This window comes from Coptis chinensis, chromosome 3 (genome assembly GCF_015680905.1).
Source record: "Coptis chinensis isolate HL-2020 chromosome 3, ASM1568090v1, whole genome shotgun sequence".
In the NCBI taxonomy this organism is placed as follows: Eukaryota; Viridiplantae; Streptophyta; class Magnoliopsida; order Ranunculales; family Ranunculaceae; genus Coptis; species Coptis chinensis.
Window position 1 is genome coordinate 100665798 of NC_141458.1, and position 19219 is coordinate 100685016.

At 32.7% G+C, this 19219-nt stretch overlaps 1 protein-coding gene across 1 annotated transcript; it reads left to right on the forward strand.

Annotated features, from left to right (window-relative positions):
* Window positions 1-14641: 14641 nt before the first annotated feature.
* LOC147512164 (uncharacterized) lies at window positions 14642-17490 on the forward strand. Its single transcript, XM_086598669.1, has 4 exons — window positions 14642-14975; window positions 15211-15904; window positions 15995-16165; window positions 16218-17490. The coding sequence occupies exons 1-4, from the start codon at window positions 14642-14644 to the stop codon at window positions 17488-17490; spliced, it is 2472 nt and encodes an 823-aa protein (XP_086454795.1).
* Window positions 17491-19219: the final 1729 nt, after the last annotated feature.

Genomic DNA, 19219 nt, shown 5'->3' on the forward strand with positions numbered 1-19219 from the left:
TGTATTGAATCCAATGGCCTTAGTAAATGGTTGGGCATTTGGTGTCAGATATAACAGTTTTATGACCTCCGATGCCTTCATGATTTTAGCAAGACAATTCGAGTGAACGTTTTGAACACGTAATTTTATAAAATCGAATAGCAAACAGGCTTGCTAGGTTGATAGTTTTATTACCTGTTTTATAGTAAACAGTTTTACGACCTCTGATGCTCAATTGACTTGATTTGATGTATCAATATTAAAAATTTAAAACTACTTGCTAAGGCACCTACACTCTCCAAGGCAACTGGAAGTCCAAGTTCTCATATAGTGTGTGATATATTAATTGTTTTCATCATGCATTGAAGTAACTATGGTTTCTCTTTATACTGAAATAGAGATTGGGTCTGTATCACTTTTGTGGAGAAATGCATTGATATTGACAGTTCCTCAATATCCTGATGATAGAAGTATCATTTGACAATCCAGCCCTCTTAATGAAATATCATGTACATCATCGACCTTTGTTTTCATTCTAGATTGGAAGAGTATGAAAGTGACGCATAAGTCATTTTCAATTGTTCTTTCTTGATCGGATTGGAATGAGAATACTTTTTTTTATCTTGCTTTCACTTCTTTTGGATTTTCAGTTTGTCATTTGATTTATTAGTTGCAATGTACTCATTTTCTTCCATTGAATGAAAACCAATAGCTAAATACCTTTTCAATTATATTTTTACTTTTGTTCCTGTATAACTTTTTAAGCCATGTGGTTAATTCTTCATCTTTTATATCTCCCATCTCATTCTTAATTAAACTAATTCTATTGTTTACATATCATGTTCCAGCATTCAAACTCATTTCCAAACAAAGCATTTTTATGTAAAGGCTCAAATTTTTTTTTCTTGAACTAATGCCTTTACGTTTTGCTAGCCCAATTATTGACATTTAGATCTCTCAAATAAAAAAATTAACTATTTTCATAACACGTGCATCGCACGTGCCCATTTACTAGTGTAAATAATTAGTAATCCTACATTCCTACTCTTCCCAAATCATTTTCCCAAAAGAAGATCTCTTTCCTTATAGGTAGAAGTCACTTATAATGAATATACATCAAATCTCCTATTACATGAATACCCTTCCCAGATAACCAAAATTACTTAGGCAGACCCCAAAAACTCCTCAATCTAGCACTCAAATATTTAAGTCATGAAAGACTCCATACCTAGAACTTTAACAGAAAAATACTTGTATATTTGTTGAAAAGTACTGAACGACAAAATTAATGGAGTTTAGAAAGTGTGCTTGGAGTAGCTGACACTGATTCACATTTCACAAATACATGTCGTGCATTTTGGGAGATCTCTCACATCTCAGTATCTCACCAATCTTCAAAATTATACAGTCTTCAAAATCTAAGAGACTTAAGGCGAGTTCCAAAGGCTATTGAAGCGTAAACTCAATGCCCAAAAACAGCACACTATCAAACTCCATAAATTATAAGTAAACAAATAACTTTTGCAAAAACAACATATAACTGTAAGGCTATAGCAGTATAGCCCCAGTGCACTTACCCAGTGTGGGTGTATGACGCTCTAAGGCAAGCCTCAAGCTATAAGCTCTGATGTGTTTTTCCAAGGCCTACCTACTCTCTCATCATTAGAGGTCAGTTGAGCAAGGCTAGTCTTTCTTAAAATAGCAAAATTCCAAATATGGGACAGATGGAATAATTCTATTGGCTGCTGGCATTGTCTACCATTAAACTGCTTTCAATGTCCAAAAAAGTGCACTTTAAGAATCCATAAAATAAATAAATAAATAGATAAACTAATGACTTAAACACTCTTAAAACAAACTTACGACTTAAAAATATGGGATTTATATGAGTAAAAGTAAACACCATCCAAGAAGTTATGCCTCTCGCACTGTATGTGAGGCTATACAGCCTCAGTCCAGTTTTAAGTGTGCAGCCTCGAAGAGTAAGCCTTAATTCACTTTTTCCTATTAAAAATAGTGACTACTCTCTCATCATTATAGGTCAGTTGAGCAACGGTAATCTCTCTTAAACCACCAATTCCAAATATGAAACAGATAAAAAGTTTGTTTTGAGCATTCGTATTGTCTCCAATATCCTTACAATATTTCCTCCCTCTCGTAAATTAGTGGTTTAGTTACAATGAAGCTAGTTTCATGGTCGTGATCACATTTTTTTTAACACCACTCTCTATAACTCCAAGAATCAAATGAAACATGAAACTTTCCACAGTAATTTATCACAACTTCTATAATTTTATAACATTGGTTTCCGCTAACTATGGCAGAAGTAAGTGAACTAACGACATTAACAAATATAAAACTGAGTACCCAGTAGTTTTAGACCTGGTTTGAATTCCACCTTTCTCCTCCGGTCTAACTGGTTTGGTTTGACTCATGCTCGCCTTGGACTTGGTTTCAGGATTTTAAAGTTCAGGCTAGGCTCGTTCGATAATGGGTTAATGGGTCTGCTAGCTTGTTGAGCCCAAAAACGAGCTTGTGCTTATGTACATGGGTCTTTGAGAAAAAAACAATAATAATAATAATAATTTTATATATTTTATATATATATAATATACTATAAAGTAGACTCGTGCATACGCACTGACTCTTTTTAAAATTTGCTCAACAATCATAACAAATCGTGATTTCTGTTTTCGTCACTAACCTATTTTAATTTTCTAATAAATTGTTTTAATCAAGTTTTAAAAACCCATTTTAATTTCTTAACAAATTGTTTTAATTATGTTTTAAAAACCCGTGTTTTTTTAATTGTAAGAGAAATACCATTTTAATTTAGAAATAAAGAGTTTTTATGCTACTATTTGAGTTTTGGTTTTAAAAGGAATGAAGATTCCCGTTTGAAGTTGGATTCTAAAAGGAAAAGAGTTTTCCATTTTAAGTAAACTATTAAGTTGATGACGCGGAATTTTAATAGAGCTCGAAAAATACCCCTTGTGGGAGCTTTAATATTAAGACTAGCTTATAGGCCCGTGCATGGGAGCTCTCTTTAATATTTAGATTTTTTATATGGGACTACCATTTTAGTTAAGCTAACCCGTTTTAATTTTCTAACAAATTATTTTTAATTAAGTTTTAAAACCCGTTTTTTTCAATTGGGAGAGATACTGTTTTAATATGAGAAGGATTCCCCTTTAATTAAAAGTGCTAGAATTTGTTTTAATAGGAGTCGTTTATAGGAGAAAATTCTCATTGTAAAAAAAATTTTCAAATAGGAGAGAAGTTTATGTTTTAATTCTAAAAATCATGTTTAATATACATATAAAAAACTATTAGTCGCTAACCTATTGTAATTTCATAACAAATCGTTTTAATTAAGTTTTAATTTTCTAACAAATTATTTTAATTGAAAATTATATTAGAAATCAATAGGAGAATGATTTTAATTAGATTTTGCTTTTTCAATAGGGAAGAAATTCCTGTTTTAATAGGAGATTACCATTTTAAATAATTTTTTTTTTCTAATAGAAGCACCAAATTGGAATTTTTAGCTTAAAAAAAACTTTAATATTAAGATATAGAAGTGTGATTCTCATTTTTAATAGGAGAAGGATTCTTATATGAATTGGAATTTTAGATTTTTCTTTTCAATAGGGGAGAATTTATTTTGGTTTTGTTATGTTAGAAATTAATAGAAGTTTGAGCTTTAATATTAAGATATAGATATATTGAAATTTTTTGTTTTATGAGATATGAAAATTATATTAATCAATTGTTTAAATTTTTGCACCACTCTCTATCAAGCGAAAGCACCAAATTTTGTAAAATTCGATTTATTTTGGTTGTTATGTTTAATAATAGAAGTTTGATTGAAATTTTGTGAGAATGCTCAATACGAAGATGATATTGAAGCTACAAAAATTATAGCAAGATATTCTCAATCATAATAAAATAATTATAATAAAGCATTACTTAAAATGCAAAACTATACTTGTCGAGATATTATATTCTCCCTATATATAATACAACTATATTTCGAGGTTATTTCAATACATTTGCATCAAATTTCTAATTTTACGTTAATTATTCTTTGAGGCTAGTTCAATGTATGTAGTTGGATCTAGTTTCCGATTTTCCATTAATTATTCTTTGAGGTTAATTCAATGTAGTTGTATCAAGTTTTTGATTTCCCATTAATTATTATTTGAGGTTAGTTTAGTGCAGTTGCACCAAGTTTACGATTTTCCGTTAGTTATTCATTAAAATTAATTCAGTGCAGTTCCATCTAGTTTTCAATGTTTCGTTAATGACTCTTTGAGATTAGTTAATTGCATTTGCATTCAGGTTTAATTTTCCATTAATTACTCTTTGAGGTTAGTTTAATACATCTGTATCCAGTTTCTGATTTCCCGTTAATTACTTTTCGAAGTTAGTTCGCATCTAGTTTCCAATCAATTTCCGGTTATTTATGATTTGAGGGTAGTTCAATGTAGTTACATCCGGTTTTCGATTTCTAGTTAACTATTCTTTAAGGTTATTTTAATGCATTTGCATCCAATTTCTGATTTTCCGTTAAATATTCATCAAGGATATTACATCCAATTTCTGATTTCCCGGCCTGTTAGTTAATATATGATTTTAGTTTAATGTAGTTACATCCAGTTTTCTATTTTTCGTTAATTATTCTTTGAGGTTAGTTCAATACAGTTGCATCCAATTTCTGATTTTCCATTAATTATTTTTCGAGGTTAGTTTAATGCATTTGCAGCAAGTTTTCAATTTCCCGTTAATTATTTTTTGAGGTTTGTTCAATACAGTTGCATCAAATTTATGATTTTTCGTTAATTATTCATTGAGGTTAGTTCAGTGCATTTGTATCCATTTTTGTATGTTTCTATATTCGTTAATTAGTCTTTAGATTAGTTCATTATATTTGCATACAATTTTCGATTTTTTATTAATAACTATTTAAGGTTAGTTCAATACATCTGCATCTAGTTTATGATTTATGATTATTTATGCTTTGAGATTTTAATTAGTTCGATGTAATTTCATCCGATTTCTGATTTCCCGTTAACTATTCTCTGAGGTTATTTTAATGTATTTGCATGTAGTTTCTGATTTCCCGTCAATTATTCTATGAGGTTAGTTCAATGCAGTTGCATTTGGTTTTTGATTTCTTGTTAATTATATTTTGAGGTTAGTTAAATGCATTTGCATCCAGTTTCTGATTCATCGTTAATTATTATTTGAGGTTTGTTTAATGCATTTTTGCATACCGTTTCCGATTTAATGTTAAATATTTTTCAACTATTTGCATCCAATTTCTAATTTCTCATTAGTTATTCTCTGACGTTAGTTTAATACAGTTGCATCCAGTTTCCGATTTCTAATTAATTACTTTTTGACTTTAGTTTATTGCATTTGCATAAAGTTTTTAATTTCCCGTTAATTATTTTTTCAGCTCAGTTCAATGTATTTGAATCCAGTTTTCGATTTCCTTTTAATTATCCAATGTGGTGTGTAATGCCAACTTTCTACTTATCTATATGTAGTGTCCTTGCAAACATGACATAAAAATAAATTATGTTTGATTTACTATATTGGATCATCAAACATTATCCAGTTTTGATTTTCCGTTAATTATTATTTAAATTATATACCTGACTCACTATGTGGGATCTTCAAAGATTATCTGAATGGTCCTGTCATATTAATTATTCTGAAAAATATATTCAACTGTATATGCATAACTATTATATACATATATTATATTGCTCACTCATCCAAATTTCTTATAACATGAAAACCTCACGTGCTCTCTATTAAAAAAAAATAACTCACCATTGATAAAACCCTTCAACTTCATTTGTTGTTTAATAATAGAAGTTTGATTGAAGTTTTATGAAATTGTCTAATAAGATAAAGTTCATATTGAAGCTACTTGAATAGCAAGGTGTTCCCAATTATACAAAAAAAGATTAGATAAACATCGTTTTAAATGCAAAACTATACTTATCGAGACATTCCCACAACATATAACACAACTATATTTTGAGGTTAGTTCAATGCATTTGCATCTAATTTCTGATTTTATGTTATTTATTTTTTGAGGTTAATTCAATGTAGTTGCATCTAGTTTCCGATTTCTTGTTAATTATTCTTTGCTGTAGTTTAATGCATTTGCATCCAATTTCCAATTCTTGCTAATTATTCTTGAGCTCAAGTTAAATACATTTGCATCTAGTTTCGATTTTCCGTTAATCATTTTTTTTAGATTAGTTTAATACATTTGCATCCGCCGGTTTTCAATTTTTCGTTTATTATTGATGAGGTTGTATTTGCATATAGTTTCGATTTCCGTTAATTATTGTTTGAGGTTAGTTAAATGAATTTGCATCCAATTCGATTTTTGTTAATTATTTCTTGAGGTTAGTTCAATGCATTTGCATCAAATTTATTTTTGAAATTAGTTTAGTGTAGTTGAATCCAGGTTTTCGATTTCCGTTAATTATTTGTAAAGATTAGTTTCACATTTGCATCCTGTTTCCAATTTATAGTTATTTTTTAGGTTAGTTCAATATCTTGCAAAATTTTCGATTTCCCGGTAATTTAATCTTTGAGGGTTAGTTCAATGCATTTGCATCCAGTTTCCGATTTCCCGATAATTATTTGTTGGTATTAGTTTGATGTATGTGCATTCAGGTTTTGATTTCCCGTTATTTATTCTTTGAGGTTAGTTTAATGCAGTTGTATCAATATTCTAATTGTCCATTAATTAATTTTTAAGATTAGTTTAATGCTTGAATGTGCATCCAATTTCCGATTTATTGTTAAATATTATTTGAGGTTAGTTCGATGTATTTGCATCTAGTTTTCTATTTCTTATTAATTGTTCCTTGACGTTAGTTTCATGCATCATTATATATATTTGAAAATATTTGTTATTATTGGGGGTTTTTTTTTCAAGTTGCTATTATATATTTTGTGATGTTCTTTTTTGAATAATTTAATTTTCCATATGTAATTTGTTTTGGTTTGGGTTAGTATATAATTTATTTAAGCCCAACGTCTACTTTAACTAAATCAATAGTTATATAATTTATTTAAGCCAATGTCCGTTTTAACTGAATCTCGTTATTCCGCTAAAATTGGAAATTATAAAATTCATAAATATAATTAGAATATGTCGTAATTATTGTGGCCTGTGGTTTTTGAAATCCTTAACTATGACTAAATTTTACACCTCAAATTGATTCAACTTTATTTGTTAAACCCATATATATAGTGCATACAATATAATACAATTTTATTTGTTTTTGGTGTACACTATTACTTATTTTATGATTAGTTTACTTCTTTTTTTTCCTTTTTTCCCAGTCACATGTGTGGTTAACAAATGCATAAAGTAAATGTTCAAGTAACTCAATTCATTTTTTTTATTTGTTCTTTCGTAGTTTCATTATCATTTTCTAGAAAGAAACTTTGTTATGTTAAACTTCACCTGAGATTAGTGTGGAAACTATTCTTTGTTGTAAGGGTTTTAGGAAAATCGCTTTTTGGTTGAAAATATTGCTTTTTGCAATTTAGTTATTTTTTTAGGTTAGTTCAATGATTTGCATCAAATTTCCGGATTTCCGTAATTTAATCTCGAGAGGGTTAGTTCAATGCATTTGGATCCAGTTTCCGATTTCCCGACAATTATTTGTTGGTGTTAGTTTGATGTATTTGCATCCAAGTTTTGATTTTCCGTTAATTATTTTTTGAGGTTAGTTTAATGCAGTTGTATCAATATTCTGATTGTCCATTAATTAATTTTTAAGATTAGTTTATTAGTTTAATGTTTGCATGTGCATCCAATTTCCAATTTTTGTTAAATATTATTTGAGGTTAGTTCAATGCATTTGCATCTAGTTTTATGTTTCTCGGTAATTGTTCTTTGACGTTGGTTTCATGCAGTATTATATATTTTTGAAAATATTTGTTATTATTGGGGGGTTTTTTTTTTCCAATTGCTATTATATATTTTGTAATGTTATTTTTTATATAATTTAATTTTCCACATGTAATTTGTTTTGGTTTGGTATATAATTTATTTAAGCCCAACATCTATTTTAACTAAATCAATAGTTATATAATTTATTTAAGCCAACGTCCGTTTTAACTGAATCTCGTTATTCCGCTAAAATTGGAAATTATAAAATTCATAAATTTGATTAGAATATATCGTAATTATTGTAGCATGTGGTTTTTGAAATCCTTAACTATGACTAAATTTTACACCTCAAATTGATTCAACTTTATTTGTTATGCCCATATATATATTGCATACAATACAATTTTATTTGTTTTTGGTGTACACTATTACTTATTTTATGATTAGTTTATTTTTTTTCCCTTTTTTCCAGTTACATGTGTGGTTAACAAATGCATAAAGTAAATGTTCAAGCAACTCAATTCATTTTTTCGTTATTTCATTGTTTCATTATCATTTTCTAGAAAGAAACTTTGTTATGTTAAACTTCACCTGAGATTAGTGTGGAAACTATTCTTTGTAGCGTAAGGGTTTTAGGAAAATCGTTTTTGGTTGAAAATATTAGTTTTTTGCAATTTAGTTATTTTTTTTAGGTTAGTTTTCAGTAAAAAATTTGGGGGTTAGTTCAATGCATTTGGAGATTTCCGACAATTATTTATTGGTGTTAGTTTGATGTATTTGCATCCAAGTTTTGATTTTTAGTTAATTATTTTTTGAGGTTAGTTTAATGCAGTTATATCAATATTTTTTTTGATTGTCCATTAATTAATTTTTAAGTTTAGTTTATTAGTTTAATGTTTGCAATTGCATCCAATTTTCGATTTTAGTTAAATATTATTTGAGGTTAGTTCAATGCATTTGCATCTAGTTTTATGTTTCTCGGTAATTGTTCTTTGACGTTGGTTTCATGCAGTATTATATATTTTTATGTTATTATTGGGGGTTTTTTTTTTCCAATTGCTATTATATATTTTGTAATGTTATTTTTTATATAATTTAATTTTCCACATGTAATTTGTTTTGGTTTGGTTTGGTTTGGTATATAATTTATTTAAGCCCAACGTCTATTTTAACTAAATCAATAGTTATATAATTTATTTAAGCCAACGTCCGTTTTAACTGAATCTCGTTATTCCGCTAAAATTGGAAATTATAAAATTCATAAATTTGATTAGAATATATCGTAATTATTGTAGCATGTGGTTTTTGAAATCCTTAACTATGACTAAATTTTACACCTCAAATTGATTCAACTTTATTTGTTATGCCCATATATATATTGCATACAATACAATTTTATTTGTTTTTGGTGTACACTATTACTTATTTTATGATTAGTTTATTTTTTTTCCCTTTTTTCCAGTTACATGTGTGGTTAACAAATGCATAAAGTAAATGTTCAAGCAACTCAATTCATTTTTTCGTTATTTCATTGTTTCATTATCATTTTCTAGAAAGAAACTTTGTTATGTTAAACTTCGTCTGAGATTAGTGTGAAAACTATTCTTTGTGGCGTAAGGATTTTAGAAAAATCGTTTTTGGTTGAAAATATTATTTTTTGCAATTTAGTTTTTTTCCGTAATTAGCTATATGTTTTAGAAAAAGTTGGACATTCTGTGAAACTTTAGATGAGATTGTTTATTTATTTATATTATATATTTTTTATAATTAGTAATAGAGTTTAGAAAAAATTGGAGTCTCTAAAGTGCTCCAAAAAATAGATTTGGATTTTTTTTGTTTTTTTTTTCTGTAATTAGTATTAGAGTTTAAAAAAAGTTGGAGACTCTGTAAAGCCTTGAAAAATAGAGCCAAGAGGGTATAGCTATAATATATATCTAAGGATATATTGACAAACCTATTTTAAATGAGATCAGTAACTCTTTGGTGGCAGCGGAGTACGAGCCCTAGACTTCTGGTATCATCATCCAAAAGTTTTACCAACAGTAATCGTCATTTACTTATTTAGTTTGAAGTAAATTAAATGTTAAATGTGAGAATTTCCAACCGTATGACGGTATGACCTAAATCACCTAATGGTGAGGTGAGTAATTAATAGGGGGAATTAACACATCATTTGTTATTAAAGTGTGCATCCAACCAGGGGCGGATACAGAATTGTCACTCGAGAGAGGCTGCTCATACTAATTTATAACTACTATATATATATATATATATATATATATATTATATTATGGGTAAATTCTATATTAAACTCATTCTAGACTATAGACATTAGAGCATCTCTAGGTGGTAATATCACTTCCCAAATTCTTCAAATTTGCTTCTAAAACTCAGAATTTTGCGAAAATCCAACTCTAGGTAGAAGCAAATTCGGTCGCATCACCTGTCTAGCCGCATCTTTGTTCGCAAATTTGAGATTTCGGATGCGGATGCGGAGCGATAATGGTAATGTCGCGTACTATTGCAAATTTCTCCCCAAATTTTTTTTTTTACTTTGACCAACACACCGCGCCAGTGGTAATATCGCGTTTTTTTTTTTTTTTTTTTTTTGACTTTTTCAATTTGGGCGCTACATTGAGAATGTCGCGTGGATATATATATATATTTTTTTTTCACTTTTTTCAACCTTGGTGACAGTAGTACTGGCGCGTGACATTTCCAATGGCGGGTGTAGTAGACCCTACAATCAAATTTGTGGTCGATATTTGCGACCACCTAGAGTTGGTCAAAATTTGCGTTCAATTTCTCCAAATTTCGCCTTCAAATTTAAAGGAAATACCACCACCACCTAGAGATGCTCTTACATTTAATTAGTGGTTATGGACTTATTATGGTTTCCAAGGAACTTAGTGATAAGTGCCTAAAATGGTATATTTTATATATAGTTTTATAAACACTTTATAATATCATTTATGCTTAATTGCGTATTTTTAACGTAAAACCATACATTTGTTTTATTCCATGATATTATGCACATTTTTTTGGCATAAAGGTTTATTTACATATATGTGTCTTTGGAAAAGTCTCATGCAAAATATGTTTTCTTAATTTGGTTTAATATTTTTTTTATAGGAAATAAAGATGGTGGTCAAAGCCCGAGCCCATAAGCCAAAGAGGATCATTTAAAGAATCAATTCTGCTATCAAGAATGGAAGAAAATGTTAGAGAATTGATAATTATAGAAGAAAATCAATAAAGGATAATCACAACTACTACTATATATCCTTACCATTTTCACCCCATTAAATATCCCCATTTCCATTAATCATTTATTCCATTGATTTTATCACATCAAATCATTCATTAATACCTTATATTTTTGCCACTATATATATTCCACCATATCCTCCATATTCTTGCCAATCACTCCATTCCTAATTCAAAACCATATCATTCCACTTTATCCTTTATTTGATTACCAATTTATATTTCCTTCTCTTATCATGCCTTGATAAGATCTCTTCTATATTCCATTTCCAAAATTTCTTTATCTTATATTCTTTTCCCATATCACAAAGATTGTTTCCATTTCATGTGAAGATATTATGTACCAAGATATTCTTTGTAGAAGCTATAAATAGATAAGAGAATTAACATTGAAAGCATCCAAATTGGGAGAAGAAATATACGTCACAGTGTTAGGCTAGTTTTAATCTTTTGTTATCTTTGTTACATATTGAGGAAGAGTTTTAGAGTGTGTACAATTTGCTCTCGACATACAATTCAATAAAGGAATCGGTTCAAGTTTCAATGATTACTTTATTCTATTCCTTTATGCATTCTTTAAGCATGTCGGGCTAAAATCTCCATCTTAATGGTGAAAGATGAATACCTCAACACGAAGAGTTAGATTAACTTTTATATTTCTATATGTTTCAATTCTCCAATATTTATTTTGTGCTTAATGCGTTCCAATAATGTTCTTCTTATTTAATATATTGAGACAAGTTTTCATGAATTCTATCACCACTTTGGGGTATTTCTCATAGTTCATTTATTTCTTTATATTAATTAGAGCATGCTTCATTATTGTTTAATTTACTATCCTTGATGGTTAATACATTTTTCTATGAAGTGATTTTCCATGCTTAGATAGCGAAAATATCAATGCTAGAAGAATTGGAGGACATATATATCTTAGAAATTAAAATGAGACTAGCGTCTATAAATGTTGTTTTAATTGAAAATTATTCATCGAACTTTTGGCAAGCGTCGTAGTTTGATGTAGTTTTAATATTGGAGAATGAACATTTGGAAATATAAAAGTTATATTTTCTTTAATTAGGGTTGAAGTCTTTCACCATTAGAATTTCTTCATTCATTAATTTCTTGATCAACGCTTATTTAGTTAAATTAGTTAAAATATTTAGAAATTAAATTTTCATTCTTAGATTAAATTAGTTTGATAAAATAAAAAATCCAAAAATTGTTTTAAAATTAATCTAGTTAGTAATTAGTTCATTAATTCTCTTCGCTCGAATTTCTCCATTTCAAGGTGTGGTTCGACTCTAACTTGCCACTGTTCTTTTTAATTGTTGCAGGTTTAGAAAATTATATTTATTGATTTGCATATTCTAAACGACAAGAATTTGTGTAAATCAAATGGCGCCGCTGCCGTCTTGAAGTGTGAAGAAAAAGAGGTGAAAATGTTGATTTTCCAATTGCAAATTAGGTAAAAAAAAGAAAGGAAAGAAAGAAAGAGGAAGGAAAGCATAAAGAAGGAAGCAAATGAGGTACAATTTTTAAGCCCTCCTCGAATCCCCTGTCAGAGGAGTTCTTTGTGTGTTCAAATGCATATTGTGTGCTGGGTGTTTTAAATTTTGTGAGTCAATTTAAATTTCCAATTTGACTAAAGGCAGACCTACAAGTGATCACCTAATTCTGACTTGTTTGAGTTTTGGACCTGGACTTAAAATTTGGCCAAGATTAGAGCCAAATAATTAGATCGGTGTTCATAGGACCCCAACTAAAGGGTAGAGTGCTGGGGAAAAGCCCATTGTTGGCTGTAAACATTTTTCAAGTTCTTGGAACACATGGTTTCACTTCGGTGACTACTGGTGCAACCGCCAGAGAATTTCAGTGGAATACGGAAAGTTCGGTGAACTTAGAGTACGCATAGCCCAACTGGAGTTACCATTGACCACCTTGTGGATGTGAGCGGTTATTCATAGTGGTAAAGCCCAGGCGACACCCCTGCTCTTGGTAGGAACACAAACTCCCTTGACGGAGATTCAAGTGTGGACCCTTTTAGTCAGACTTTAGTATTTATTGCATTTTGCTTGGCATTTGTATTGTGCATCTAAAAAAAAAAATTGTTTGCTAGGTGAATGTTTAGGAAGTGTGTGTGCATATAGGTTAGAATTTACATTCGTTTATGCCCCGTTGGAAACGAGTTAACAAACGGCTAACTCGATCTTGGACTCCATACGATAAGTCTGAGCGAAATCCACCTTTTTCTCCCACAATCATAAGTTTCTCTCCACCAGTCAGCCCAAGACCATTCACCATGGCTGCAAATAATCAACCAGTTGAAAAGCAACTAAGGGACTACTTTGCCCCTATTGCTTCAAACCCACCCTCAAGCATCAATTACCCACCCGTGGAGGTGGCTCAATTTGAGATTAGGCCGCCCATCATTAATATGCTTGCTCAACGCCAGTTTCATGGCTTGGATAATGAAGATCCAAATGCCCATATAATCAACTTTCTCAATATTTGTGGTACTTTTAAAAATCAAAATTTGGATGAGAACAATGTGAAGTTGAGGCTTTTTCCATTTTCCCCTTTCAGACAAAGCCTTTTTGTGGCTTAATTCTTTCCCGGACAAGCCCATTAGCACCTGGGATGAGCTATTGAAAAAGTTCATGGGACAATTTTATCCCATTTCGAAAACTAATGCGATGAGAGCGGCGATAATGGATTTTAAGCAAGTTGAGAACGAGCATTACTATGAGTGTTGGGACCGCTTTTACACTCTCCTTTTGAAGTGTCCCCACCATGGTTATGAAAAGTGGCAATTAGTCCAATTTTTCACTAAAGGACTTTTGCAAGATCAATGCCAAATGATCCAATCCATGCACAAAGGCAAGTTCACTTATTTGACCGGATCAGAGGCATTCACATTCCTCCAAGACTTAGCTGAGGATTCACAACAGTGGGGTACGGTATTAGTACTAGTACCACCCCAATCTACGAGAGATAGACTAGTGAACCTAGGAAAGGAGGTATGTACGAAGTGAAGAGAGATCCCGACGAACTCAAAACCGTGTTGGATAGTCTGAATAATTTGACTAAGCAGTTTGCTACTTTTGCCTTAACATCTAATAAGGCCCAAAGTCAACAAGTGTCATCTACTTCTAGTTCCGTGATGAGTGTGCACAATGAACCAAACACTTTTCCGTGCACAATTTGTTCAGGTCCAAACCACACTGCCCATTCATGTCCCATCTTTGTTCACCAACCTGAGTCCACCATGGAACAAGTGTGTGCCTTTATTGATTTTAGGAGAACACCCCCAGGAGCTTTTAGTCCAACATACAACAAGGATTGGAGAAACCACCCTAACTTCTCTTGGAGACAAAATTTGCCCCAAAACCAACAGTTAGGTTCACCAGACTTTTCTAGTAACAACCAAGGTAGGCAACAAAGCAATTCCCCATGAACCAGCACATGAATCCAGCCCAGTACAACCAGTACAACCTATCTTCTAGTTCCCAATATGTTCCATCCCAACAACCACAAATACAACCATGGGAAGAAGCCTTCCATAAGCTTGAACAACAAGTAAGCCAACAGTCTAACCAGATTAGTCAACTTATTAACCTTGTAGCCGCTAGAGAGAAAGGAACGTTCCCAAGTCAACCATTAGCTAACCCAAAGGGGAACACAAAGGAAAATGCCTTTGAAGTTTCAAGTTCTCAAGATAATACTTTTTCTAGGGAGATGAAAGCAGTCATAACACTAAGATCAGGGAAACAAATTGATAATCAGGTTACGATGCCAAGTGAGTCCACTAGTCCAACCCCACCTAGTAAAAAAACTGAGTCAACTGTAACCCCGAGTTCCAAGACTCTACAACAAAAGCCAGATGACTCCCAGACTAAGCCAGAGTCCCAGATTAGAATTGTCATGCCAAAAGCCCCTTTCCCAGAGCGACTTGCTCAAAATAAGAAGGATAAACAGTTTTATGAGATTATAGAGGTTTTAAAAAATGTGAGCATTAATATTCCTTTTCTCAGTGCAATTCAGCAAGCAGATCCCATCCTACACGAAATTTGTGAAAGACTTGTGCACTATTAAGAGGAACACCCATGTCCCTAAGCAAGCCTTTCTTGCTGCTCAAGCCACATCCTTAATCCACCAGAAAACCACAGTTAGGCTTAAAGACCCTGGGAGCCCTACAGTCTCTTGCCACATTGGAGACAAGTTCAAGGGCAATGCTCTGTTAGATCTTGGTGCTAGTGTCAACATGTTACCTTATTCTATTTATCAGGAGTTGGGCCTACAAGATTTAAAGCCCACAAGAGTCGCCTTGCAATTAGCAGACCGATATGTTAAGATTTCGCGTGGTATAGTTGAGGACGTCTTAGTCAAAGTAACTGACTTCTACTACTATGTAGACTTCATAGTTTTGGATACTCATGAGTCGATAGATAATAGAATTCCAATCATTTTAGGCCGACCATTTCTAGCCACAGCCAATGCCTTGATAAACTGTAGAAATGGTGAGATGAATATGTCCTTTAGGAATATGTCTGCAGATGTGAATGTTTTCCACCTTATAAAGAAACTCAGTGATGATGAGGATATTGGTGAAGTTTGTCTCCTCAATAGTTTGGTCCCTACCCCACAAGTGGATAACCCATTAGAAGCCTGTTTAACCCATTTTGCTTGTGACTTTGACATAGATGGATCTATTATTGTTGTGAATGAGTTATTAGATTCTGCACCTATTCTAGAGGCCGAAAACTAGAAAGCTAAGGTAGAACCACTCCACTTTCCTATTCTCGAAATAATTTACAGTGTTGATTCCAAGGTTGAGCCTAGTAGTGAGCCCAAGGTTGATTCTACTCCTTCACCAGCAAGCCCAGAACTTAAACCTTTGCCAGCTGAACTCAAGTATGTTTTCTTAGGACCCAATGAGACATACCCTGTTATTGTTGCCTCGGATCTATCAGATGAACAAGAGATCTTGTTAGTTGAAGTTTTGAAAAAAACATAAGTCTGCCATTGGTTGGTCCCTTAGTGATATTAAAGGTGTTAATCCTTTAGTGGTTCAACATAAAATTTACTTGGAAGATAATGCTAAAACTTCTAGAGAACCCCAGAGGAGATTGAACCCACACATGAAGGAGGTAGTCCGAGCTGAAGTTTTGAAGCTCTTAGATGCAGGTATCATCTACCCCATCTCAGATAGCCAGTGGGTTAGCCCTGTACAAGTTGTACCCAAGAAATCTGGGATAACTGTTGACCCAAATGATAAGAATGAGTTGGTCCCTACCATAGTTCAAACCGGATGGAGAATGTGCATTGATTTTAGGAAGCTTAATGCACAAACAAGAAAAGATAATTTCCCTCTCCTGTTTATTGATCAAATGTTGGATAGATTAGCTGGTCATGCTTTCTATTGTTTCTTAGATGGTTTCTCAAGTTACTTTCAGATTGTTATAGCCCTAGAAGACCAAGAAAAAACTACTTTTACTTGTCCTTTTGGCACGTTTGCTTATCGACGCATGCCTTTCGGGCTTTGTAATACACCTGCGACTTTTCAAAGGTGTATGGTTATTATCTTTTCTGACATGGTAGAGAGGCTTTTAGAAGTTTTCATGGATGACTTCTCTGTCTTTGGTTCTTCTTTTGATGATTGCTTGAACCATCTGAGTCTTGTCTTAGAAAGATGTGAGGAGAAAAACTTAGTCCTCAATTGGGAGAAATTCCACTTCATGGTGAAGAAAGGCATTGTCTTGGGTCACGTTGTTTCTAGTGAGGGTATCCAAGTTGACAAGTCTAAAATTGATGTGATTTCTACTCTACCCATTCCCAAGTCTGTTAAAGATGTTAGATCATTTTTAGGGCATGCGGGTTTTTATCGTCGGTTCATAAAGGACTTTAGCCAAATCGCTAGGCCTCTGAGTAACTTACTTGCTAAGGATGCTCCTTTTGATTTCACTGAGGCCTGTAACAAAGCTTTTGACTATCTGAGAAATGATTTGACCACGACACCCATCATTCGACCACCTAACTGGTCACTCCCTTTTGAGTTGATGTGTGATGCTTCTAATTACGCGGTTGGTACAATCTTAGGTCAAAAGGTTGATAAACTCCCTCACGTCATCTATTATGTTAGTAGAATTCTCAATGATGCCCAACTTAACTACTCAACCACCGAGAAAGAGTTGTTGGCAATTGTTTTTGCTTTTGATAAGTTTCGACACTATTTGATTGGTTCCAAAGTGATTGTTTGCTCTGATCATGCGGCTTTAAGGCATCTTCTTTCTAAGAAGGATGCCAAACCATGATTGATCCGATGGATCTTGTTGCTGCAAGAGTTTGATCTTGAGATTCGTGATAAAAAAGAAACTGAAAATGTAGTTGTCGATCATCTGTCTAGGCTAATGACTGAGGCTATTGAAAACTGGCCTATTTATGAGAGTTTTCCTGATGAGCACTTGATGGTTGTTGCTCAGACCCCATGGTATGCTGACATAGTGAACTTCCTTGTCACCACTTAATTACCCAATCATTGGAGTAAGCACAATAGGTCTAAGTTTTTGGCCACTGCCAAATATTTTGTTTGGGATGACCCCTACCTCTTTAAGTGTTGTCCATACCAGATAGTACATAGATGCATTCCTGAGTGGGAACAGAGAGCTATTCTCTCATTTTGTCATGATCATGCATGTGGTGGTCATTTTGGCTCCAAAAAGACCGTTGCAAAAGTGTTGCAATGCGGATTTTATTGGCCTACATTGTTTCGTGATGCCCATACTTACTGTCAAGCATGTAGTAAATGTCAACACCTAGGTCGTATATCTCGTAGACACATGATGCCTCTTACCCCTATTCTGATTGTGGAAGTTTTTGATGTGTGGGGTATTGACTTTATGGGACCTTTTCCTAACTCCCATGGCTTTGAGTACATTTTAGTGGCAATTAACTATGTCTCAAAGTGGATTGAGGCTATTGCATGTAGGACCAATGACCACAGAGTTGTTGTCAATTTTCTAAGGGAACACATTTTTGCTAGATTTGGTATGCCCCGCACTATCATTAGTGACGAGGGAAAATACTTTTGCAACAAGGCTTTTGAAAGTTTAATGAAGAAATATGGGGTTACTCACAACGTTGCCTTACCTTACCACCCCCAGACCAATGGCCAGGCCGAGGTCTCCAATAGGGAAATTAAGCAAATTCTTGAAAAGACGGTCCGACCAGATAGGAAAGATTGGAGTTTAAGAATCCCTGATTCACTTTGGGCCTACAGAACTGCTTTCAAAACACCCATTGGTATGTCACATTATCGTTTAGTCTTTGGTAAGCCTTGTCATTTGCCTGTAGAGTTAGAGTATAAAGCCTATTGGGCCGTAAAAAGCCTTAATTTTGACCTTGTCAAGGCTAGTGACCATAGAAAGTTGCAATTGAATGAGCTTGAGGAGCTTAGGAATGATGCATATGACCTCTTTAAAAAGTACAAAGCCAATATGAAGAGGGTGCATGATAACCAAATCATGAGAAAGGAATTTTTCGTTGGTCAAAAAGTTTTACTTTATAATTCTCGTCTTTGTTTGTTCCCTGGGAAATTGAAAACTCGTTGGTCTGGTCCTTTCATAGTCACACATGTCACTCCTTATGGAGCAATCACAATTGAGAACCTAAAAGATGGTAGTACTTTTAAAGTAAATGGTCAACGTTTGAAGCCATTTTTGGAGTTTCGTTCCCCAGAAGTAGAGGAAGTACTTCTGGAAGATCCTGTCTATCAGGATTGATCATCTCTTTAATCACCGCTGCGTCGGGCTGACGATGTAAACCTTAGCACTTTTTGGGAGGCAACCCAAAGTATTGTACCTATTCCAAACTCTAGGTTTGGGGGTGCACTTGTATATAAAATTGTTGTAGTATAGTTGCATTTCCTTGTGCTTTCATTCTTATTTTATTGGCAGGAAATGTGATTAGTAAATAAGCATCAAACAAGGTAAAATGTTTTAATTTCTCTCTTTTCAAGCTTACGTTCATTTTGTCCTTAACATC